Genomic DNA, 26223 nt, shown 5'->3' on the forward strand with positions numbered 1-26223 from the left:
CTTATATGGCATGACATCTTCTTTAAAGATGACATCTCTACTTACAAGAGCCTTTCCCTTTCCTGACTCTATACACCATAATTTGTAACCCTTCACACCAGTAGGATATCCAATCATAATACATTTCAGAGCTCTAGGTTCTAGCTTGTCTTGCCTTGTGTGAGCATAAGCAAGGCAACCGAATGCTCTTAAATGAGAATAACCTCCTGACCTGCCATTCCACATTTCTTCTCGAGTTTTCAAATTTATTGTAGTAGAAGGACACCTATTAATCAAATAGGATGCTGTAGTAACTGCTTCTCCCCAAAACCTTGCAGGCAGTCCAGAGCTACTCAGCATACACCTTACTCTCTCAAGTAAGGTCCTATTCATCCTTTCTACAACCCCATTCTGCTGTGGATTCCCAGGTACAGTAAGATGCCTTTTGATCCCTTTAGCTTTACAAAATTCACTAAACTTTTCAGATATAAACTCAAGGCCATTGTCAGTTCTCAAATGTTTAATCCTGCAATCTTTTTCATTTTCTACTTCACTGCATCATTGAACAAACTTATCATATGCATCAGATTTATGTTTAAGAATGTATACCCATACATTTCTGGAATAGTCATCTATTAGGGAGATGAAATAACTTCCTCCACCTATAGTGGTAGTCTTTGAAGGACCCCACAAATCACAGTGGATATATTGTAATGGAGCAGTGGACAGATGTTTACCAACAGGATAAACCAATTTCTTACTTTTGCTTAAAATGCATGATTCACAGTTATTAATACTAATTTCATGTTTAGCATCAATAAACCCCTGCTTCTTAAGCTCTAATAAGCCTTTTTCACTAACATGACCTAACCTCGAGTGCCATAACATAGATTCAGAAGTTGGAACATGCTCAGTTTCTCCTATTACAGTGGATCCCAACAGATGATATAGGCTATTCTTCCTTACACCTTTCATAATGATTTTATCATTTTTAACAACATGCAAACTGAGGTTTTCAGATTTAAACTCATAACCTTTTGATTGCAGAGAGCCTAAAGATATTAAGTTTCTCTTTAAGCTAGGAATGTACCTGACCTCAGTTAGTAACCTTAGTGAACCATCATGGAGTTTCAGCTTGACTGATCCTATCCCTTTCACAGGGCAGACTTCATCATTGCCAAGAATTACTGAACCAAGCCCTTTCTCCTGCAGATCAACAAACCAAGATTTAGTTGGACACATATGAAAAGTACAACCAGAATCTAGTATCCACTCAGTTTCATTTGAGCTTGAAATTATATTCAAGGCTTCTGCTTCTTGATATTGCTCAGCAACATCAGCAGTGTCTGGAGTGGATGATTTCTGAGCTTGCTTCTTCTTCCAACTGAAGCAATCTTTTCTGATGTGGCCTGGTTTTTGACAGTAGTGACACTTTCTGGTCTCTTTTCCATCTTCATCTTTGGACTTTGATTGAGGGCCTGACTTTGCTTTCTCTTTCCATGGTTTCTTGGTTTTTCCTTTCTGAGAATTTGCCTTTAACATTCAAACTTTCATTTGGTGCTTCTGACTTTGAATCTGCAGCCTTTTAGAGTTCTTTACTCCTAATTGCAGTCACCACTTCTTCAAGTGTGATGGTAGTTTGCCTGCCATACACCAAAGCATCCTTCATATTGTCATAGGATTTTGGCAAGGCACTTATCAGCATGATTGCCTGATCTTCATCTTCAAGCTTTACATCTATATCGGCTAGATCATCCAGAGTTTTGTTAAACTCATCTAGCTGATCTAAGATGTTCTTGTCATCAAAAATCTTGAAGGAGTAAAGCTTCCTCTTCACGTACAGGCGGTTTGCTAGAGATTTTGTCATGTACAAACTCTCTAGTTTCTCCCAAACTCCAGCTGCAGTAGTTTCTTTTGAAACATCTCTCAATACTTTGTCTCCAAGACAGAGTATAATAGTGCAGTGTGCTTTCCGTAGCATTTCTTGAAGAAGATCTTTATCTTCACTCTCTTTCTTTGAGATCTGACTTTTATCTATGGCACCAATCAATCCTTGATGAGTCAGTATAGCTTTCATCTTGAGGCGCCATAGGGAGAAATCGTTCTTTCCAGTAAATTTCTCAATATCGAACTTAGACATCGCCATTCTTCCAAGAACAGATGGATTATCTTCTCTCTATCAATCTTGGTTTGATTCTTCCTCTGCGAGCACTCTCCTTTACCGTAGGAAATCGTTTCCCACAGACGGCGCCACTTGTTGCGCAGCAGCTTCCAAAAACTCACGAACACAGATCGCAGCAATGGAACAGTAGCCACACCTCTCTCAATACTCTCTCAATACAAAGCTCACACGATTTGTAAAGCTATGAAAATACTATAAAGGAAAGAGACTCAGGAATTACGTGGTTCGATCTGGAAAGATCTACATCCACGGACACACAACCAAGAATTTCCACTATGAACAAGAAGGAGAGATTACAGACTCCACACTCAGCAACAAGACCAAGAAAACACAGCCTAACAAGCTAACTTCAAAGCTACTGCATATACACTTCTTGACCTCTATTCAGCTGAGAAAACTCTTAAACCTATTCTCTTATCTTCAGAGAATATATATACAAGAATTGAGAGAAAACTAACTAGAAACGTGAACAGGAAATAAAGCTGAAGTAGGCTCGGTTGAACTGAATTCTGTTATAACAGAATTTCTTCTTCCTTGCTTTATTTCCAGCTAACTCCTTGCACTTCTCATATTTGCACCCAAGTCCTTCATCTATGTAGTCATCAAATAACACTTGGCGGTGAATATCTGAGGATGGACAAGTGATGGCGGCTGCAGCATGAAACCAGAGCTATTGTTTTGGCGGTAAAAGCTTGAAGTTCTTTCATCAACAGTGAAGTGACGCCGCCCATCTTCGTCTCGTTGCACACAAACAAAGTCCTCTTTTGCAGCAATCTTGATGCTCAAGTCTCTTACAAGATCATGAACAGAACATGTTTCGAACCTCTTGTGTGGTCTGAACCCACGAACTAAAAGGAGACTCCTGTCGATGAGCTCCTTTACGTATCCCTCCGCGATTTCTTCCAAACTTTGGTGTGTGTTTGGTTTTATAAAGCCTTCAGCAACCCAGAGTTTAATGAGTTCGAACACACGGATATCATAGTCTTCCGGAAACAATCCCAGGTAAAGGAAACATGATTTCAGACACGCAGGCAAGTGCTTATAACTCAGATATAATATGCTCAACACTTTGTTTCCCTCTCTTGAATTCAAAATCAAGCTTATATCATCTCCAATCTTCTCCCAGTATTCTTGTGTCCTAGATGATTTTCCAAGAAGGCCTCCAATCACGACGATCGCGAGTGGGAGTCCTTTGCACTTGTTAACAATCTTCTTTCCGATGTCTTCCAGTTCAAGAGGGCAGCTTTCCCGTGGAAATGTCTTCTCACAGAAAAGCTCCCAACTTTTACTGTCATCAAGAAAGCTCAATGCTACTGCAGAGGAGCTAAAATAATCCACCACCTCCGATAGCCTAGTTGTTACCACAATTCGGCTTCCATTATTATTTTCTGGGAAGTAAAAATTCATCCTATCCCAAACCTCAACGCTCCACACATCATCCAGTATAATGAGATACCTCCTACCATATAAAGTTTTATGCAACTCTTCGCCTAATTGATCCTCACCAATATTACTACTCAATCCTCCTAGGCAAGAAAGTGCTTCTTTAAGAATTTCTCTAGCATTGTAATCTTGCGACACAGTAACCCAGGCACGAACATCAAAATGTTGAACAGTAAGTCGATTTTCATACATGTTTCTAGCGAGAGTGGTCTTACCTATCCCTCCCATTCCGACGATTGAGATTATCCGCCGCTCAGGAGGCTGTCCAGTGAGCTGATCCAAGAGTTGCACCAAGTAGCCGTCGAATCCCACCATAGCTGCAGTCTTCACAGATGCAGCTGATGACGTCGAATACGAGGGCTGCCGGTTTATGCACCCCGTTTCTTCTTTAAACTTGATTACCTTTTCCTCGATTGAAAACATGCCGTCGATTATTCTCTGCAGATGGAGCAACATCTGGAGACGTTTTTTAGTGGAAACAGCACGAACTCGATCTGTTGCTTCGCATTCGGTTATATCTTCAGCCGCATGAGCCACGAATGCAATTCGCCTCAGCAAATCGTCTGCTTCTCTGCTGCCTGCATCTGAATAATTCTCTACAAAATCCAGAAAGAAATCAACCTTTGTGCGAAGAGATTCATTCTGGTACTTGTCGAAACAAGTAGAGAGGAGAGGATGAGTCTGGATCTGCTCCATAGTATTCAACAAAGAAACTAGAGATGCATAAGCCGCCATCTTTAACCTCTGATATATTTTTTTGAATAAATTGACTTGATCTTATGATGAAGAGTTGAATTTTTGATCTGACATGAGATAGGCTATATGGTGTGAATCCATGCTTAATTAATTACATATTTTCAAGTTCAAATATTTTATTCATTGAGATCTATGCATTGAACCTGCACATGCAAGCAACTAATTTTCGTATTATTTGTGCATATTTCTAAAATGTCGTAAAAGGTGTTAGAACATGTTATTATCATAATGCAGAGAATAAAGAGAAGCAAGATAATTGTTGTTGTATTGCTTACTTTTCCTTGATTACAATGCATCCTTATATAGTATAAGGATGGATAAAAAGTCTTACAAAATCTTCTTAAAATCAAATATACACACTCTTATATTCAATTCAAAGATCTAATCTTTGAATTGATTTTAATACTTTTGACTATTGATTCTTATTGACGATTTATGAGATAGACTGAAGTGGCAACAGCTTCAGGCCAGAAGTGAGTGGGCACTTTAGATTCAATCATCATAGCCCGGGTCATTTCAAGAAGGATTCTATTTTTTCGTTCAGCAACACCGTTTTGTTCGGGGGTATGAGGGCAAGTGGTTTGATGGATTATCCCTTTTTGTTGACAAAAATTCTGCATAGAATGATTAACAAATTCCCCCCCATTATCGGTTCTAAGGGTCTGAATATGTTTTTGAAATTGAGTTTGAACCAGGGCAAAAAAATGGGTAAATTTTTCAAAAACTTCAGACTTATGTTTGAGAAAGTATACCCACGTCATCCTAGTACAGTCATCAATAAAAAATAGGAAATACTTAAAACCTTGACCCCCCGAAACAGGAGACGGTCCCCAAACATCAGAATGTACTAAGGAAAAAATAGAGTCAACACAAGAATTATTGGGTTTAAAAGACTGTCTGTGGCTCTTAGCCAAAACACAAGTTTCACATGATAATGACTCATTTTTTACTAACTCGGGAAACAAAATTTTAAGATACCCCGTGGATGGATGCCCTAACCGACGATGCCAAAGCCAAGCTTCCCGGTTAGCAGTCCCGTGAGCCAGCATCGCCTTGCCTTGTTGAGCAATCTCATCCACATAATACAATCCATCACGCTCAGTGCCACGCCCAATAATCTCCCCCGTCCTGATATCCTGAAGAAGACAGAAGTGAGGATGCATGATCATGGTACAATTGAGTTCTTTTGTAACATGGCTAATAGACAAGAGTTTATGAGAAAGAGAGGGAACATATAGACAGTTTGGAAGACGAAGAGTAGGGGAGATTTCTATAGTTCCGGCTCCTTTAACACGGGTCAGGTCACCGTTTGCAGTTTGAACATGTGTTCGGTATGATGGTGACGACTCAAGAATATCAGTTTTCTCAAAAGTCATAGTATCAGTAGCCCCACAGTCAAAAATCCACTTTTTATCTCTATTCTGTTTATCACTAGAGATTTGATATGCAGCGGAAGTATTTGATGACTTTCTACATGATTGAGAGGTGTTTTTAGTATTGTGTAGAAAACTAGGGTACTTATGTAATTTGTGGGAATCTAGAATGGCAGATTTTATAACATGGGGTGATATTTGCAGTTTAGAACAACTTAAGGGAGGCATTTGTAATAAATGAGAATTTGGGGAACTTATGGGCAAGGCATGGGGTTCTTTATGGAAATAGGCGAAATTAGGAGGGTTTGGTGTAAAAACACCAAACCCTATACCTGAATCTTGAGAGTAGGCGCTTCCCTCATTCTCTCCTCCCCCATTCACGCCAGTCACCTCCTCAAATCGGCCTCCTCCATTCTGCCCAAACTCCGGCGACCAGTCCAAGGCCACCGCCCCTGCTCTCGCGGCCAACGTCGCCGCGCCGATCTGCTCCTGTCTGTCTCCACTTCCGCTCGCCATTTTTCCTTTGGTGGGGATTTTCAGCGTGCCGTTGACTGACATGGCAATGGCGGGGACGGTTCCAGTGCCGGTGGCGGCGATGATTGCCGGCTCGGCCTTCTCGAGCAACCAACGGATGGTTTCGCCGCCGGACTTGTGGCCGAGCTCTCGCGTGAGCTGGAAGACTCTGGCGGCGCACGTCGCCGGTATTCGGATTCTGTGGCCGCGCCCCTCGACTTTCGTGTGGCGGTCTTTCGTCGACGATCTCTTCACCGGTGGCTGCGATACTACCAGTGGCGGCGGAGTCGGCTTCTCGTCCGCCGTATCCGGCTGCTCTTCCTTCATGACCACGCGGAGTGGCTGCGCCTTTGAGACGGTTGTGAGGGAAATATTTAGCATTTTAAGTAGGAAAGTAATGGAACAATGAGGAATTTTTTTTCTGAGTTCCAAGGATTAAACCTGCTCTGATACCATGTTAGAACATGTTATTATCATAATGCAGAGAATAAAGAGAAGCAAGATAATTGTTGTTGTATTGCTTACTTTTCCTTGATTACAATGCATCCTTATATAGTATAAGGATGGATAAAAAGTCTTACAAAATCTTCTTAAAATCAAATATACACACTCTTATATTCAATTCAAAGATCTAATCATCTTTGAATTGATTTTAATACTTTTGACTATTGATTCTTATTTTCAACAAAAGGGAACTAACCAAGAGGCACGAGTGGCAGGGGTGTCGTAAAAGACGGTGGGGGCGGAGGCGTCAGCCCCCATGTCCACCTCGGCGTCAACAGCAGGATTAGAAACCAGAGCCATGTCTCAGCTTCTCCTCTACTCAGAATTTGACTGTTCATAGCAACCGATGATGACTTGGACACTGAGCTCATGTGAAATGGCAACGTAACTAATTACTTTTTTTCCATTTCTGTTTTTAGTCCAGAGATTTCTACCAAGTGGTGGATGGTGGAATGAAATTGTCTTGAAACGGGTTAAGGGTTGGAAGATTAATCGGGTCAGTGGGGTTAGGTTTGGGCCATGTAACTTAGTTCACAATGAATTTTATTCCCTATTCTAGTAAGGGCTAGTACTATATTACATGATCCTAATAATGTCAAATTTATCATTATTACACATTTCGATGCATTCCAATAAACGGTACATGGCCATTTCAGTGGAGTAATTGAATTCTAATTATTATTAATAATTTTTTAATTGATAAACTATAATTGAAAATTATTAATAAAACTCTAACAACTCATTAAAGTTTTAAAAAATTATACTCTTTACTGGATTATCACTGTTATATTAATAATGAATTATTAATTGATAAAAAGAAAATAAAAATAAAAATACAAAAAGTAATATACATATATTTTAATTGAATTGTAATAAACTTTAAAATTAAATTAAAGCATAAAATAATTGAGAAGGGAAAAAAAAGAAGAGAAAAAAAAAAAAAAAATGGTAGATGAAATGTGGAAGTTATTATCGAATTGGAGGCAGATATGTGCGGCGGAAGAGATGAGGGCTGAATCCAGTAGGCGACAGGTGATCTGAGCTGAGGTGGAGCAGTTGCATGCGAAACAAGTAGAGCTCAGAAGCCACGCCCACGTGGGCTCACGTGAACTTCACGCTCCACTCGTCTCTCTCAACAAAGAAGAAGAAAAGCAACTTGTTTGGGTGTATCAGCATCGGGTTCGTTCCTTGCCCCTATTCTAACTTCTAACATATTCCAAAACAGGGGATTTTCCCTTCTTTAATTACAATTAAAATAAAATAATGGGCAGCTGTAATATCAGCGACAACGACAGATCAATTTGTTCCATGGAAATCTCCATAGCCGAAGCTTCTTCCATGTTTCCCGGCTTCCGCTTCTCCCCCACCGACGAGGAGCTCATTCAGTATTATCTCAAGAGGAAGCTGCACGGCTCCGACGACGGCGTCGAAGTCATCCCTGAAGTTGATATTTGCAGACATGAACCTTGGGATTTACCAGGTTTACTTTCATTCCCATTCTTCTTCCATTTAATCTTTTCGCTCTATACACTATACTTTCCTATTTTATTTCATCAATGCGCCTTCACATACATACTTGTCTAGCATTTGTATAAACATGTTAATTAGGAATACATTTTGTGACTGACCTGACTATGGTTAATCAAAAATTAAGTTGGGTTTTTACACGGTTTGTTATTTCTTGGTATTTTGAACTTGTGTTTTATGCTTCTGCGCCTTCTTTGTGATCATTGCATACAAATTTATGGGTGATTGCGTCTAAATACACAAACTTTCACCATGTAAATTTTTTCTGTCTTAAACGACATTGTTGGATGCCTATCATTCCTTTTCAATTAGTTATGATGATATTAATATGCCACTTTAACTAAGTCACCACACATTAATTCGTGAAAAATTGAAAGCTTATGTATTTGGAGGCAGCCTTTTTAGTTGGTGTGAAAGGTTAGAATTTGGTAAAATTTCGTATATTTGAACGCAATTATCCCTAAATTTCTCCAAGTTTTTAGTAATGTGATGTGAAGAATGAATTAGGATATGTATGTGAACAGCATTAGCATTGTATTGATTGGTTGTTGATTGAAATGAAAGCACAGGTCAATCAGTGATACAATCGGACAACGAGTGGTTCTTCTTCTCGCCTCGCGGAAGGAAGTATCCGAACGGGTCTCAGAGTAAAAGGGCAACCGTGTCCGGTTACTGGAAGGCTACAGGGAAGGAGCGCAGCGTGAAGTCCGGCTCGACCCAGATTGGCACGAAGAGGACTCTCGTGTTCCACATGGGTCGGGCGCCTAAAGGGCAGAGGACGGAGTGGATAATGCACGAGTATACCACGAGTGAGAAATCCCAGGTGATCACCACTTTCATCTTCTCATTTCTCATCATCTTATCAAAAACCATCTAATTGATTGTTTGTTGAATGTAGGATGCTATGGTGGTGTGTCGCCTGCGGAAGAACAGGGAGTTCCATTTGAACGATTCCGTAGGGGAAGGGGCAGTCGAAAACAGTGCACCATCTGTATCTGGGCTTGTGGATGGGGCAAAGACTGCTGGTAGCTGTTCCAAGGATTGCAGCAGCAGCCACAACTCCCACTCGGTGGAACAGCTCGACACGGGCTCTGAGTCGGAAGAGAAAGTCACGAACGAATCCTCTCACCCTGTAAGCAGCCTCAACGAGGTTTGCATCAAAGTATATGTCTCTGTTTTTGTTAAAATGAAATCAGAGAGTGACTAATTTGATGATATGATTGTAGGAAGATGATTGTTATGCTGACATAATGAAAGACGACATAATCAAGCTCGATGATTCCTCGTTGAGCGAGAATCCTAGGCCTATAAGACAGAAGCTCCCTTCCCAGGGGACAGCAAATCGACGTCTGAGGCTCAGACGCCACAGGATGGAATCTTATGGGAATGGGAGGGAGCATTTTGGGATATATGAATTGGAAAAGCAGACGAGTGCTCGGGAGATAAGTATTGAGAATGCTAGAGATTCGAACCTAATCGAGAAATCAACAAGGATCGTGTTCCTCGTTGCTGTCGTGTTAATCTCTGTCTTGATATTGCTCCTCTACATCCGCGGATCGTCTAGCTGACTGTCTTGGTATGCTCATCTTCACCTCAATGTTTGATCAAGAATTTGTGATCAAGTTTTGAAATGTAAAAAAGTGAGATCGTATATGTTATGATGGTGTGAATCTATATAGTTTATGTTGAGAATTGGTTGGGTAGTTTTGCACATATGCTTGGTAGAGATATATTTTTCATGCTGTATTCTCCGTAGTATCCATGCACGCCATGCGATAAGCTGAGATGATTAAACACATTAATTTAAGCTGAAAATGTGCAGTTTCTTGACAGAATCGGTAAACTGGTAGAGCGTCGTTTCTTTCATGCAAACTCGTGTTTTATTTATCAATATTTATTTTATGTATAGTCATATATGATATCATTATTAGGCTGCGTAACCCCTTCGAAATTCGAGGGAAGATTATTTTAAATTATTATTTAAATTATATGATACTCCCTCCATCCTCCAAAATTATGCATACCATTCTGTTTTGGTGAGGCCCCTAAAATTATGCATACCTTATTTTTAGACACTGCTCCACATATAATTCTTACAATTTTATATGCTCCACATATATTATTTACTCATAATTCTATCAAGAAAAAAAATGTTCATGTGGGATTCAAGAACAAATTCAAAAGTTTGATGAACTCTGTAATTTTTTAGATTGTTTATCTTAAATTTCGAGTGATTTTTCTAAATTAGTTGGTCGATGATTAATGAATAATCTGGTGTGATTCATGAATAATTTCAAAAAAATCAATGAACAATATTCCATCTCAACTTATCATTTCTTTTCCTAAAAACATATGATTTATAACATACAGTAAATGCTTTAAACAATAACAACGAGTTCAGAAAAACAACATCCACGATGAACCACATACCACAACAAACTAAAAAACTGAAAGAAAAAAAAATTCAACGCCAGTAACAATTAACATAACTCATGAACAATATTTGAAAAAACGTGAATAATGAGAATTGTCTTTTTGTCATTTTTTTAGGTGTGTGGTACCAATAATTTTGGGATATATATAGTGTGGCACTGTGGGTCATGAACAAAATAAAATTGTAATCTTTTTGGTATTTTGGTATGTTGTTGGTATGATTTATGTGTTTTGGATAATAAGAAAGGTAAATTTATATGAATACTCTTGTTAGTAAAATATGAACAATCTGTAAAATGAAAAGATATATAATTCATGTTGTTATTGGTGTTATTCACGGGAAATCGGCCCTTGTTCACAACCATTTTTTTCTTGCAAACATATTGTCTATAACATACTCCGTACATTAATAAAAGCTTTAGCAAAAATGAGGAATGAACAATACAACACCCATGATGAACAACAAACCACACGAATGAAAAAATTAAACAACCATCACATATAGCAATTAAGTAACTGCTAAACGACTAAGTCCTCCCGTCAACCTCGGAAGCATCGCTGCTTATCTCATAGAGACGATCCCTGCCATAACAGCCGCCATAACCACCCTTAGGACGACCATTATCCACTACAGCCGGCATTTTACCCAATCGCCGTCCGCCTCCAGCCACCGTGTCTCCGTCTGCCATTCACACCGTCAGCATCCCTACACCGCGCTCAGTGCACCTCTCTTCCTCGCCGCGTCTCCCCTAACTTTCGCACTTTGCCGTCCTTCCCCACCAGCCATCAACGATTAATGAGCAATAAAAAAATCTGAATAATAAAATTTGTATAAGATGTTCCAGCGTGAATTGTGAAAAAAGATACTCCCTCCGTCCCCAAAATAAGTTCCTCTTTGGGGACAGCACGAGTTTTAAGAAAAAGAGGTTAAGTGTATTAATAGTGGAGAAAAATATGTTATAATTAGTATTGGGAGTGGTGAAAAGGTGAAAAAGTGTTATAATTTGTATTGGGAGTGGTGAAAAAGTGAAAAGTAAAAATAAATAAAGTATTATTAGTGGTGGGGTAGTTGTCCAAAAATGGAAAGAAAGGAAGATGAACTTATTTGGGGGACATCCCAAAAAGGAAAAAGAAGAACTTATTTCAGGGACGAAGGGAGTAAATTCCAAATCTTTGGATGTGTGTTAGTGAGTGAGTGCATGATATGGTTGAAATCCAAAATTCCATAAATAAGAGATATGTTGTTCCATGAAATTAGGAAAGTCACGGTTACACAAAATGAGGAAATGACCAAACAAACCTTTTAGAGAAAAATTAAGCTTGACTAATGTTTTAGATCATAACCGTTAGATTGCAAGGATCAAGGGCTATAATTAGTGTAGAGGCTAAAATCTACAATTGAGGTTGACGTCTGCACGTCCGGATAGATTGGGCATTAGCAACCTGTCAACACAAGAACACGTAAGAGCCCTAGGTTGAGCACCGGGTGGGGGTGTCGACCGTAGAGCCTCCGACGCCCAAGTCAGTATCGGAATAGCAAAATAGAATGATAAGCGAATTGAAATAGAGAGAAAGGCAGGCTGGAGTATGTGGTGACTCCAGGCTGTAAGCGGCGTCGGAGGGTGGAAACGGTGACAGTGTGTTGTGATAATGGAATATGGGAGGCGGAGATAGGCCAAGTTGGCTAGGCGGCGGAGTAGAGAGAATTCAAAGAGTAGAGAGCAAGTGGGATTTTGTCGTGTCCTTTGTAACCTAGTCAGTCTGTCTATATAAAGGGCAGCCAGCCGCTAGGGTTTTACAAGCTGACCTTATCCGTCCACGCTTTCCACTTCCAAGTTGTTGCGATTTGGACGGGATCATAAAGATTTATCCTTTGACTGTGTTAGCTTGGCGAAAGATATTTTTTAGAGTTGATGGCTAGGTCATGTGACTTCGTCAACAAGGTGGGCGGTAACCCTTGGGCCGGATGTGATACCTCCAGCCTGGTTATCGATTCAAGTTGATCTATAGCTTCTTGGGCTAGATGGACCAATATGCTTGACAGACTGGGCCTCTTAGGGTCGTGCCAGATTGGCGAGCTAACTTGATGGGTTTGGGCCAAGTGCGATTTATCCAACCGGACTATTGAGACAAGTTGGACTTGAAGTTTGTCGGGCTGGATTGACCGGATTGACCGGGCTGTTTAGCTCATTGGTCCAACTTGAAAGATTAATTAGGTTGGATTGACCAGGTTGCTTGGCTTGCTGAGCCAGCCTGGAGTGCTGATTGGATACGGGTCATGTTGACGAATTTTGCCCACTACAGTTAGCCCCCCACTCTACAATTAGAATTTTCTAATTGGAGAGTCATTATAGCTATTCCGTAGAGGTGAATGTCTCGGAACGTCGGGTTGTCTCAGTTGGTATAACCAATCGGTTTGTAGAAAAATTCACGTCAGTCTTTCAAAATGATGTTTCACATCAGTCTTTCAAAGTAGACGGCGTGGACAAGTTCGGATTTTTAAATGCCAGCTTGTAAATATGTGAGTCAAGTTGGATCGGTTTGCCAACGTGGGATTTGGTACTTCATAAGCTTGGAGTGATTGATCAATCTTGAAGTTTATTTTTTTTGAAATACAACTTGTAGAGCTTTGGAGCGCTTCACCAGCTTGGGGGTTTCTTTTCCCCTTGTTCTTTTGAAATTTGGAGCTTGATAACTTGAAATAGGTAAGTAGCTTTCGGCTTGGAATTTTGAAATAGGCAAATTTTTAACTGCTCCAGCCTTTAATTGTTCCAGCCTGGCTGGTTTGTCGAAATACTCGGCTGCTTCCAGTTTGGAGTTTCGAACCTTAATTTTCAATAGGTAAGTATTTATTGGCTTGAAATTTTGAAATAGGCAAATTTTTAATTGCTCCAGCCTGGCTGGTGTGTCGAAATACTCAACTGCTTCCATCTTGGAGTTTCGAACCTTTTCATGTTTTACTCCAACCAGACTTATTTTGAAATAGTCAAATTTTTAATTGCTCCAGCCTGGCTGGTTTGTCGAAATACTCAGTTGCTTCCAGTCTGGAGTTTCGACCCTTTACATTTTTGCTCCAACCTGGCTTATTTGTTGAAATATTTCACTGCTCCAGCTTGTATGCCATATATTGAATTCAATTTTGCAATTTGTCTCAACTCCAGCCTGACTTTGTTTAGTCGAAATTCGTAACCTGATTGCTCCAGTCGAAATTTGTTCAGTCGAAAATAGGCAAATGGTTCTATTTACTGCAGCCTGGCTCATTTATCGAGACAACTAATTGCTTCAGCCTGGTTTCGAAAATTTGAAGGAAAGGAGTTCTCTTTCTTGGTTTCTCCGTCTGGTCCAAAAGAAAAGAAAATGGGGATATTTCATTTTTCATCTTAGATCTCTCTCTCGTTTCGTCTTTCCCATCGAGCAGTCGACGACCGTCCCCGCCGTTCTCACGGTCGGACGGCGCGGTTCGGGTTTTGGCCAGCAGGAGAGAAGTTTGGCGGCGTTAGGTGCGCCTAGGGTTTTTCAGGCAGCCTGGGGGCTGTTGGGTGACTGGTGGTCGGAGGCGTCGCCTTTCGTCGGATAATCGAAGGAGAAGAAGTTTGTTTGGTTGTTTCAAAGTTGGGGATCTGAGGTTTGGAGTTGGCGCCGTCGCTCGATTGACGGCGGTGGTAACTGAGATGGAGAGAGAGTCGAGAGAGAGGGGTGAGGCCGAGCTAGGGGGTTGAATCCAGTGGTTCTTTGCTGTAATCTACAGAGGCTGGCGATGGACAAGCATACAATTGACTTTGCTTGTTTTTACATTTCGTTGTTCATTTATTGGCACCGTGCCTTACCGAGGTCTCCAATTTCTGTATGTAATTTGAAAATAGTGCAATAGTTGTGTAGCATCTGAATTTGCTGAAGTTGCAGCTATTTTTTTTTTCTTTTGTCTTCATTTTGTTGCACCAGCCTGGACCCAATGTTGGAAAATTTATTGTATTTGAACAAGGCCAGGCTGGACTTTGATTTCGTTTGGTTGTCCGAGTTGGAATCGACTGATATTAGCCAACTTGTCATTTGCGTTTGACTTGGGCGAGTTGTGTCCCACCTTGGAGTGCTAACTGATTATATAGTTTCATGCAACATGTCGACTTGGGAGTATTTTTACCAATCAAAATCTTCTAATTGTAGAGTTGTTGGCTCTGAATTGTCCAAACACAATAATTGAAGTCGAAGCAAGTTGGAATTCATTAGATTTGGGTCGTACTGATTTCTAGCAATTGTGGTTATCTCGTTGATTGTTCCAAGCTGGGTGGTTCCTTTGACTGGATGGCTAGCTAGAGATCAAAGGTCTTGGACTCTATGTTGTGATGATGATTTCTTCCTTATAGATCCAGGTTGACGTTGTCCGTGTAGGTGAGTCATCATTAGCGGCTTGTATCTCGCAGGCTGAGACATGTAGATTTGAGGTTGGTGGCTGCACTCCGGAGAGTTGCCTACATACCTCTTGCGAGGATCAAGCCAAATGTAGTTCTTGGGTCGGACTGAGCTCCGTAGAGTTGCCTACATACCCTTTGACGGGATCAAGTCCGATGTAGTTCCGACTTGGCCTGGGTAAAATTGTTAGTAACAGTGTGGAAAAAATTATAAACTTAACGAAAAAAATAAATAATCGAATGGAAAGTTTAGAAATGATAAGACCGAAGATGGATGGCGTTCCAGTTGTTGCTGATGTCGCGCCCATCTTTGTCATGCAGCTTGTAAGCGCCATTGCCGAACACCTTGGTGATCAAGTATGGACCTTCCCAGGTTGGACCCAGCTTGCAAGCTCCGATCTCCTTGGTGTTTTGGAATACACGTCGGAGTAACCAATCGCCCAGCTTGAACGTCCGAGTGCGAACATGCCGGTTGTAGTGTCTGGCGACACTCTGCTGGTAGGATGCAAGCCGTAGTCTTGTCGTATCTCTCTTTTCATCTAGTGTGTCTGCTTGGTGAAGATCGGTGATGGCTGTATTGATCTTTCTCCCACTTGATTTGTGCCCATGCCTTGGCGAGGACATCTTCCATTGTTCTACAAGGGTATTTGGTGAGGTCTTTGTAGAGGTCCGAGTCGGGCAGGAGACCCTTTCGAAAGGCAGTGATCGCTGTCTGGGTGCTGCAATTTGTAATGGACACTTTCTCCTTGTTAAATCGACCTATGTAGTCTCGAAGGGACTCGTCACGTCGTTGGATCACGGCGTAAAGATCCTCTGATATCTTTTCAAGTTTCCTGCTACTAGCATATTGCTGCACAAATATATCGGTTAGTTGAGCAAAACTTGAAATAGAATAATTGGGAAGGTTAGTGTACCACTGGAGAGCCGGTCCTGTCAAACTAGAACCGAACCCCTTACACATGCAGGCCTGCCTCAATTCACGAGGAATTGCTGCAGTGAACATCCGTTGCTTGTATTGAGCTATGTGGTCGGTCGGATCCGTTGTTCCATCAAACATTTGCATGATTGGAAAGTTGAACTTGACGGGCATTTCAACTAGAGCAATTTCATCCACAAACGGCGAGTCGGCGTAGCAATTCTCTGAGCTTTTGTGGATGGGTGCCGGGACACCAGGAATTCGCTGGATCAGGGCCTCCATTTCGGCCAACTTTCTTGCCATGACCTCGTCTCTGATTGCATACGGGCCGATCGCTGTTGGTTGGGTGAATTCATTCCCAAACAACTGTTCTTGGGCGATCTCCCTCTGACTGGGTCCGTCCGCCTGTTGATTGGGTTGGCTTGGCGCGACCGCCAGGTTGGGCCCCAGTATAGTAGGTTGTGTGCCTCCTACGACGGCATTGCTCATTGCTATGCCCGGGGTGGTGAAGTTGGTTCGGGCGAGTTGTCCTCCGATGGTGGTTGTTCCATCCTGTCGGAGTGTTCCTGCATTCAAAGTAGTACGGCCTGGATCAGTCAGGTTACTAACGACATTGCGGTTTCTTACCGAAGATGACGGATCCATCATGAGATGGTTGGATCCGTCCTTCTGAGTGATCGGTGTATCTCCCAGGGGTTGCATGGAAGATACTTGGGCTCGGAAGCCGGGAGGTTCGATGATCTCGATAGGCTCCATGGCTTCGAGACGGTCATACAAGTTGGCATTCTCCTTTTCCAACTTCTTGCACCTCTCCTGTTCCTGATTCATCTGTTCAGTCAGTGCGGAAATCTGGGTGGCTAGGTCAGCCTGAGTAGTTTGAGCAACCACGTGGGGTGCGTCAGGAGTTTCAGATCCGTCGCGACCGTCAGACATGATTGATGCTTGTAGAGATCTACGGAAAGTGCGTTGATTCGCTTGATTGCTAGGGCCCCACGGTGGGCGCCAAATTGTAGAGGCTAAAATCTACAATTGAGGTTGACGTCTGCACGTCCGGATAGATTGGGCACTAGCAACCTGTCAACACAAGAACACGTAAGAGCCCTAGGTTGAGCACCGGGTGGGGGTGTCGACCGTAGAGCCTCCGACGCCCAAGTCAGTATCAGAATAGCAAAATAGAATGATAAGAGAATTGAAATAGAGAGAAAGGCAGGCTGGAGTATGCGGTGACTCCAGGCTGTAAGCAGCGTCGGAGGGTGGAAACGGTGACAGTGTGTTGTGATAATGGAATATGGGAGGCGGAGATAGGCCAAGTTGGCTAGGCGGCGGAGTAGAGAGAATTCAAAGAGTAGAGAGCAAGTGGGATTTTGTCGTGTCCTTTGTAACCTAGTCAGTCTGTCTATATAAAGGGCAGCCAGCCGCTAGGGTTTTACAAGCTGACCTTATCCGTCCACGCTTTCCACTTCCAAGTTGTTGCGATTTGGACGGGATCATAAAGATTCATCCTTTGACTGTGTCAGCTTGGCGAAAGATATTTTTTAGGGTTGATGGCTAGGTCATGTGACTTCGTCAACAAGGTGGGCGGTAACCCTTGGGCCGGATGTGATACCTCCAGCCTGGTTATCGATTCAAGTTGATCTATAGCTTCTTGGGCTAGATGGACCAATATGCTTGACTGACTGGGCCTCTTAGGGTCGTGCCAGATTGGCGAGCTAACTTGATGGGTTTGGGCCAAGTGCGATTTATCCAACCGGACTATTGAGACAAGTTGGACTTGAAGTTTGTCGGGCTGGATTGACCGGGATGTTTAGCTCATTGGTCCAACTTGAAAGATTAATTAGGTTGGATTGACCAGGTTGCTTGGCTTGCTGAGCCAGCCTGGAGTGCTGATTGGATACGGGTCATGTTGACGAATTTTGCCCACTACAATTAGTTCTTAGTTCTCACAAAATATTGGAGTTCTCATATGATCCTCTCCCTATATATATATATATATATATATATATATATATAGGGAAGGGATCAAAAAAGAATGCTAAATGTAAAAAGAATAAGGAATCAAATCCGGCCCTTTATTGTTTTAAATCCTACGGCTGATGATTAAGAATTTATATTACAGCTATAAATCAATGAAAGGTTATTTTTGTCCTAATCTAATTAACACTACCGTAAATATCTATCAATTATATGGCAAATCTTTTTCTTTCCTTAAACTTAGGTAAGGTTATTTTAGCTAGGTATTAATGTTTGAGATAACTCTTTATGTAGTGATTAAATTTTCTTCAGCATTTTCGTATCTTCCTCAACCCAGCCTCACGCATTATCGTCAGCAATTGAAGAAAAACATTTTATTCAGCATTTTCGTATTTTCCTTATTCGCACAACTTGAAAGTTTATTCAGTTTAATATGTGAAATTATTCAGATTAGTTAAATGTTAATTCAACAGAGTCTGTATTTCATATTTTACGTTATTTATGGTTTTTTTTCACAATTATTTTATATACTCGAATTCATGAATTCATCCAAATTTTTTATTTGTTTAAATTATTTTAATGTGTATTCAAAAATTAATATTATGTGAATAAATAATAGAATCTTCACCTAATTTATATTTTTATTAGTCCAACAATTAATTATTCATAATTTAACTATTAATTGCTTAAATAAAATTAGTAATTCATGTAGCATTTTATTTTTTTCATTATTTCAAAACCTGTACATATTAATTTGGTTCTTTGTGTGATAATAAATAATTATATTGTATTTGAATATTGTTCAAAACGTACCCAAATAAGTAACGTTATTCATGAATATATCGTATTCGAATATTGTTCATGACGTTCTGAATAAAAATCATATTTATGCGAATAAGGATAATAGTTTGCTGAATAATTTATATGATACTAATAAATTGTGAATAAGGAAACTATTTTGTTGAATAAAGTAGCATTTTTCATGAATAAATCATGAATTAACTCGTATTTTTCATATGATGTAAAACCTCCCTGGATACCATGAAGATCAAAGCTCGGTATGACTTCAGCTGATATTATGCTAGTTAATAATCTAAATAATACATAAGCTAACTGCATAATTCACTAAAATTATAGTGAATAATATTGAAAATTCATCGAATAACACTTTGTTATTAATCGAATAAGTAAAACAAAAAACTGAATAAATTAACTAATAAACGAATACACTATAGATATGTACAGTATAGTGAATATGTCACTATAAGATGTTGAACAAAATTACAAATTTTCTGAATAGAAAACAAATATTATACAAATCCAATATTTCATATTAACATAACACAATTCGAGCACAGGCATCAACACAAGCATCGAGCTCGGAAACACCGCATACTGTAATGCAAGTATCTGATATGGGATCCTTGGCGAAGGCTCCTACTTTCTTCAACATCCTCTTCGATGTTCAAACTCTCTCACACACAAAGATATTAAGAAAATGAATTATTTTCCAACAAAATCAATAAAATTAAGAACAAATCCACTAATCAGTATCAATTAAATTAAGAACACCTCTTCGATGTGCATAGTCAGAAACAAATTGAGTTTATGATACCTTTATAGCCATAGTTTAACAGAGATTCACTACAGAATGCAGCCTAGATTCAAAAAATCACACATCAGATATCATTTGACATGTTTAAAGAGAATGTGAACCGGGCTCAGCCGAAGATCATCAGTTACTAAAAACTACAGCCCATCAACAAATCTGCTGCAATGACACATCAGATCAGCCCTTCAACTAATATACAGTACAGATTCATATCAAACAAAAATCAAGCAAGAATTTTAACCATTTATCTAAGCAAGCACCAATAATCAATGAGTTCCGAGTATCAGACAACCTGCAATCTCCATATTCATTCACATCACCATTTTTTTCCTTCTTCATTTAGAAAGTCGCCAGTTTCGGGAAAAGTTTCAACATCACGAACGAAGATTTTGATAACTGTAGAGATGTGAGCTTAGCATTTAGAAGGGAATCGAAATCTACCTGTACCCGTCAAATCAGAAGGTGAACGGTGAACCTCGCCGATTTCATGACCCAGGATCGACGGAAATTGAGGATATAATCCGGCTTCGGTGACAGCCTGCAGTCCCGACGGCGGCGGCGTTTTCAGGCAGAGGTCGTACCGACGAGTGGATGAAATCCGGACACGCCGCGGCGCCTTCAGATGCGCGCGATGACTAGTTACTGATCTTGGACCGCGGCGGCGGTTGGCGAAAGTGCAGGGAGGCGCCGGACTTAGGTGGAGCGACGACGTCGCCGGATTACAGAACGAAGAGGCGACGACGACGAATCTTGAAGAGATGAATTCGCGTCTGATGTGTTTGGAAAAGTCGTGGGAAGGGAGAGAGAAAGTGGGGGGAAGATGGTTTGGTGGATGAAAGTGGGGGTGAAAGTAAATGTCCTAATTTAATGGAGTTAATTTAGGAATTGACAGTTTTCTGAATAGACAAAATGTCTAACATACCCCCAACGTTTTTATATATGATTTTTAAAGTTATTCAGTAAAAAAAAATGTAGATTAATTATTAATTAGTGCTAATCTGGACCATTAATTTATTCAGATCCTATGGTAAGGATTAATTCCTTATTCTTTATACTAAGGGGATTCTTTGTAGATCCCCACCCTATATATATATATATATATATAGGGTTGGGTTCCGGTGGATCCCTATGCTTATAATAGATCCGTAGATCCAAATCTAGACCACACATTTATGACATGTGGCGCATCAAGATGGTGACACGTGGCAAGGCATTTCAAGGCAAAATCTGGAGAGGGGTAAAATTGGAATGTAATTTTCGAAATTCAAAAAAAAAAAAATTATATTTTCTCAAAATAGGTATATTTTAGATGCATAAAGTTTCATACGAGAATGCATGAACTTTCATATAAAAATGCATAAAGTTTCATATAAATATGCATAAGATTTCACCCCACCCCAACCCCACCCCCCACACCCCAGAACCCCACCCCCACCCACCCCCTACCCCCCCACCCCCCACCCCCCACCCCCAAAAAAAAAAAAAATTTTTTTTTATTTTTTTAAAAACTGATTTTCTGACCATTGACCCACCCCTACCCCCACCCCCCCACCCACCCCCCACCCACGCACCCACCCCCCCACCAAATTTTTTTATTTTTTATTTTTTATTTTCTCAAAAACTGATTTTCTGACCACTGACCCCCCCCCCCCACCCACCCACCCACCCCCCACCCCCCAAAAAAATTTTCTTTTTGAAAATCAGTTTTTAAAAAAATAAAAAAAAAAATTTTGGGGGGGGGGGGTGGGGGGTGGGGGGGTGGGTCAGTGGGGGGTGGGGGTGGGCCAGCAATTGGAAAATCAGTTTTTGAAAAAAAAAAAAATTTTTTGGGGGGGGTGGGGGTGGGGGGGTGGGTGGGGTGGGGGGGGGGGGCAGGGGTAGGGGCAGGGGTGGGGTGGCAAAACTACCAGATTTATTAAAATGAAATGCATTTTTTGTATAATTTAATGCATTTTTATGTGAAAACTTTATGCATTTTTGTTTGATTTTATATGCATGTGAAACATGCATATTTTTGGGGGTGGTAATGGGGAGGGTTGGGGGGTGGTGTGGGCTGGATTGGGGGGTGGTATGGGGTGGGGTGGTGAAAATACCAAAACTGGAAAAATTAAATGCATTTTTCTGTTCAAAGTTATGCATTTCATGTGAAAATTTTATGCATCTTTGTGTGAAACTATATGCATCTAAAATATATCTATTTTGAGAAAATCTAAAAAAAATATATTTTTTTAATTATTAAATCCGAAAATTACATTCCAATTTTACCCCTCCAGATTTTGCCTTGGAATCCTTGCCACGTGTCACCATCTTGATGCGCCACATGTCATAAATGTGTGGTCAAGATTTGGATCTAGGGATCTATTATAAGCATTGGGATCTATATGATCCCATTCCTATATATATATATATATATATATATATAGGGTTGGGTTCAATAGGAAAGCCTCCCTACATAGAGAAAGAAGACATAATATAGTTCGTTGGATCAAAACTAATCAAGGGATGAGATTTAAAGTTCTTTCAATTATTATAATAATTTTTAATACTTCCCCCCGTCCCACCTCCATAGTCCACTTCACTTTTTTCACACATATTAAGAAAATGCAATAAATAGTGCTTGAGAAATTCAAATAGTACTTGGAAAATACAAAATATATGTAATTATTCAATTTTGCCCTTATTTATTCTATGTTTGACTATATTTAAATAAGGTTACTTTGGTAAATAAAAGAAATTTAATACTAATTTAATTTAGAAAATGGACCATATTGTGGGATATCTAAAAGGAATAAGGGACTATGAAGGTGGGACGGAGGGAGTATTAAGCTAATAAATCTGATGTGAATGAGGCCAATTAAGTAAAAATACAATGAACATAATTTGGAAAGATTTATTGTATCCCTAAAATTTCTCACATTACAAATTGTAGCAAATTTTCATTCGTTTTCTCATGTTTGAATGTTCAAATCAAGTTCAGCGGTTTTGCATTTTTTGTTCATTGCGTATGCGTGATATTCTAAAAGATAAGATATTTCTTTATACACCCCATGTTCATCACATTTGATTTGCTGTTCGAAAGTAATTTTAACAATATTCAAATGAACGGATATAATGTTCATTCAAATTTTCGATTAACTCCGAAACACTCATTGTTCAACACATTTGATTTGTTGTTTGAAAGTATTTTTAACCATGTTCAAATGAAGGGATATAGTGTTCATTCAACTTCAAACCTTTAAAGTTCAATACCATGTACGAACGAAAGCTATTTAGGGCCGAAACTCAAGAGTTACAGAAGATTGGATATGAAAGATTATGGTTATTGTATGTAACGTATCGAAAGGCCAAATCTTCCATAATAAAAAAGATTTGATTATGTATAATTAAGGTACTTTTCGGTTAGAATAATTATGAAAGCACAAGCATAACCTTCTACATATATTATACCGTGAGATATGCTAATGAATCTCATCCATCAGATTTCATCAAATCAACGAACGAGATCATGTCTCTTTTCTCTATTTAACTTTGTGTTTCCATATATAACTTCCCCCTATATATATATTTGTAAATTATAACACCAAATTAGTGCTCTTGTATGATATTTAATTGAATATTTTACATTGAATTACATTATTTTTTATAAAAAAAAATGAGAAGCAAAAGAAAGAAAAAATAAAAATAAAATTGTATGCTGAGTATGAATTGTGGAAGAAAAATAGGGATAATGGAATCTGAAGTAGCAAAAAGATAATGGCAAAAAGTAGCAAATGCGCGCCGTGTTTATATATAATATAAAATTTAGAAAGCAAAATAAAATAAGAGTGGATTTTTAAAATGGTCCACTTTCATATTGTAAAATTAAAAATTATCCACTAAGATAAAAAATATTAAAAAATGGCCAGTGTTATCAAAATACCCTTCACATTAAAAATTAAAAAAATGTCCACTTCATTTTACCCTTTAAACATCACCCCTTTAAAAAATCCCGCAATTCACAACCAGTGTGAATTCACAATCAATTTTTTTTGTTGTGACAATTCACAACCAGAATTTTTTGTTTGTGAATTCACAACCAGTCGAATTTACAGTCAAAATTTAATTCACAACCAAAAATTTTTGGTTGTGAATTCACATCCAATCGAATCACAACCAAAATTTAATTCACGACCAAAATTTTTTGGTTGTGAATTCACAACCAGTCGAATTCACAACCAGAATTTAATTCACAACCAGATTTATGTTGGTTGTGAATTCACAATCAGTCGAATTCACAACTAGAATTTAATTCACAACCAGAATTTATTTTGGTTGTGAATTCAAATAGTTGTAAATTTGAGTTTTTAAAGTTTGAATACACAACTAAAACTAGAATTTATTTTGGTTGTGAATTCATAGATGTGGTTGTGAATTCAAGAATATTAAGTTGTGAATTCAAGAACATTAAGTTGTGAATTCATAGATTTGGTTGTGAATTCGAGAATATTACATTGTGAATTCATAGATCTTGTTGTGAATTGAAGAACATTAAAATGTGAATTCATAGAGCCAATTGTGAATTCAACATCATTAATCAATTATGCAAAATCTGTTTTTCTCTTTCAATCGATCAATACACTCTCAAAATATCAGTTAAATTTATTAATTAAATTACCAATACAAGTACAATGATACTTTATCATAATAATTTCTCTATAACTTATATCTTTTTTTTCGATTAAAATTAACATTCGGACTTGAGATTAATTTAAAACTAACATTTAGACTTGAGATTAAAAATAATATCTCTATCACTTATATCACTTACCATTCTGACTTCAAATTAAATTAAGCATTCGCCAATTCCATTCTCAAAACTAACCAATCATGTAGTTAAATGTCCATTCAATGAATCTCATAAAAATGTATATTACCTAGACCTTTTAAGATGCCAGGAGATCAATTAGACAAAGAGAGAGAGATAAGAATGACTGATGAAGAAAGGAAAAAAAAGATAGAAGATAGTAGAGAAACAGAAAATGAAAGTGCAAGTTGTTGGCCGCTGTGAAGGACATCGGTGGCGCTGACGTGACTGGCGACAGACGAGCTGGTTGGGTTGTTGACTTGAAGGTGAAGATGGTGGCGTCGATGCGGAGGAGGAGGTGTTGCGAGCTGGAGGAGATCTTGAAGGATGGAGGAGGAGGCGAGATCTGGTGCAGCAGAGCAACGAATGCGTGGGGACTCCTCGGACTCCTCGGCCTCCGGCGCCGAGAATCGAAGTCCGATGAGTATTCCAGTGAGTAATCTCCGCCGCTGGAGGAGATGATACTACTGGAGGCAGACGCGGTGGTGGTAGCCTTGTAGTTGCTGCTCGCCGAGAATCAGAGGGAGGCGACGGGGCGGCAGAGAGCTGCTACTGTTGGCCGCCGCCAAAAAACATGAGGGAGAGGAGAGAGAAAAAGAGTGGAGAGAGAGAGAAGAGAATGAGAGATGAGAGAGAGAGAATGCGCAGACCTAGAGAGAGAAAGAAAAGAGAGAGAGAGAAAAAGAGAGAGAGGGAGAGAGTACAACGAGAGAATTTTTAATTTTTGAGGGCAGGGGCATTTTTGTCTTTTCGCTCAAAAACTGGCCAGATTTTAATATTTTTATTTCATAGGCTAAAATTTAATTTTACAATATGAAAGTGGACACTTTTATATATTTGCTCATAAAATAAAGCAAATTAAAAAAAATCAAAATATAAAATGAAATATAGTAAATAAAATAATGAAATAAAATCAAGAGATAAAAGATAATATATGAAAATAATATGAGAGAGAAAAAAATAGTTTTAGACTTCTAACTCTTGTAACATTTTTATTTTAACTCCATTTTTAGTATAATATTCATCAAATTAAAGGTTTTGCATTATGATGTTTAATTTAATATGTATAATGAGTATTTTATTATTAGTTAAATTGTACGAATTTTAGAAAAAAAAGAAAAAAAAAGAAGAAAAATAAAATAACAAAAATATAAAATAGAAAAACGATGACAAAAGAGAGAGGTTATTAGAGTGGACAAACAAAAAGGTATTCAGTTATCGAAAATTAGGGACTATCGTGATTAGAAGTAGAACGTGTGTAGAAAATGTAACCGTAATTTTAAATTTTAAATTTTGCCACGAAAAAGTATCCGTTGAATCGGTCTTTTGTATAATATATAGATTCGTGAAAAAAAAAACTATTTTTCTTTCATCTCTCATGTCATCCAACAAGTACAACAAAATGTCCCACATTTTATTTTAGGGTTAATTGCATATAATATCACGAACTTTGTTCGAAATTCATTTTCCCCACGATTTTTAAAAATTCCATCTTTTATCAAATACTTTAATATTTGTTCAATTTCTCCACGATTTTTCCCCCTCAAATCAGAATCGAAGTGGCGCTGATGTGGCTCGCCGGCACACTCCATTCCGATAAATAAAACGATGCGTTCAGTGTAAATATTAAAACCCTAGTTCCTAAATTTAAAGCAGCGTTCATATATAAAAAAAAAAGGAAAAAACAGTGTCTCTGTTCTTCCACTTTCCCTCTTCTTCTTCTTTCTCGTTTTGCCCGGCTGAGTACCGGCCAACAATCAGT

General features: G+C 39.1%; 2 protein-coding genes and 1 long non-coding RNA gene across 7 annotated transcripts; 1 reads left to right on the top strand and 2 right to left on the bottom strand.

Moving 5' to 3' along the window:
- Positions 1-2752: 2752 nt before the first annotated feature.
- Positions 2753-4551, bottom strand: LOC131006886 (putative late blight resistance protein homolog R1C-3). Its single transcript, XM_057934035.1, has one exon. The coding sequence runs from the start codon at positions 4337-4339 to the stop codon at positions 2753-2755; it is 1587 nt and encodes a 528-aa protein (XP_057790018.1). The 5' UTR covers positions 4340-4551.
- Positions 4552-7713: 3162 nt separating this feature from the next.
- LOC131021855 (NAC domain-containing protein 40-like) lies at positions 7714-10104 on the top strand. 5 transcript variants are annotated; one of them, XM_057951204.1, is made up of 5 exons: positions 7714-7929; positions 8022-8230; positions 8847-9100; positions 9176-9409; positions 9504-10104. In XM_057951204.1, exons 2-5 carry the CDS (start codon positions 8059-8061, stop codon positions 9843-9845), a joined length of 1002 nt encoding a protein of 333 aa, XP_057807187.1. In that variant the 5' UTR covers positions 7714-7929; positions 8022-8058; the 3' UTR covers positions 9846-10104. The 5 variants fall into 5 exon arrangements, with proteins under 5 accessions (XP_057807187.1, XP_057807174.1, XP_057807179.1 ...); XM_057951191.1 differs by having other exon boundaries at positions 7720-7929; positions 9176-9427; XM_057951196.1 differs by having other exon boundaries at positions 7720-7929; positions 8034-8230; positions 9176-9427.
- Positions 10105-19194: 9090 nt separating this feature from the next.
- On the bottom strand, positions 19195-20689 carry LOC131021912 (uncharacterized). The gene is made up of 2 exons (XR_009101091.1): positions 20060-20689; positions 19195-19478 (listed from the first exon to the last, which is right to left on the bottom strand). It is a non-coding gene; the product is annotated as an uncharacterized LOC131021912 (long non-coding RNA).
- Positions 20690-26223: the final 5534 nt, after the last annotated feature.

Source organism: Salvia miltiorrhiza, chromosome 1, assembly GCF_028751815.1.
Source record: "Salvia miltiorrhiza cultivar Shanhuang (shh) chromosome 1, IMPLAD_Smil_shh, whole genome shotgun sequence".
Taxonomy (NCBI): domain Eukaryota; kingdom Viridiplantae; phylum Streptophyta; class Magnoliopsida; order Lamiales; family Lamiaceae; genus Salvia; species Salvia miltiorrhiza.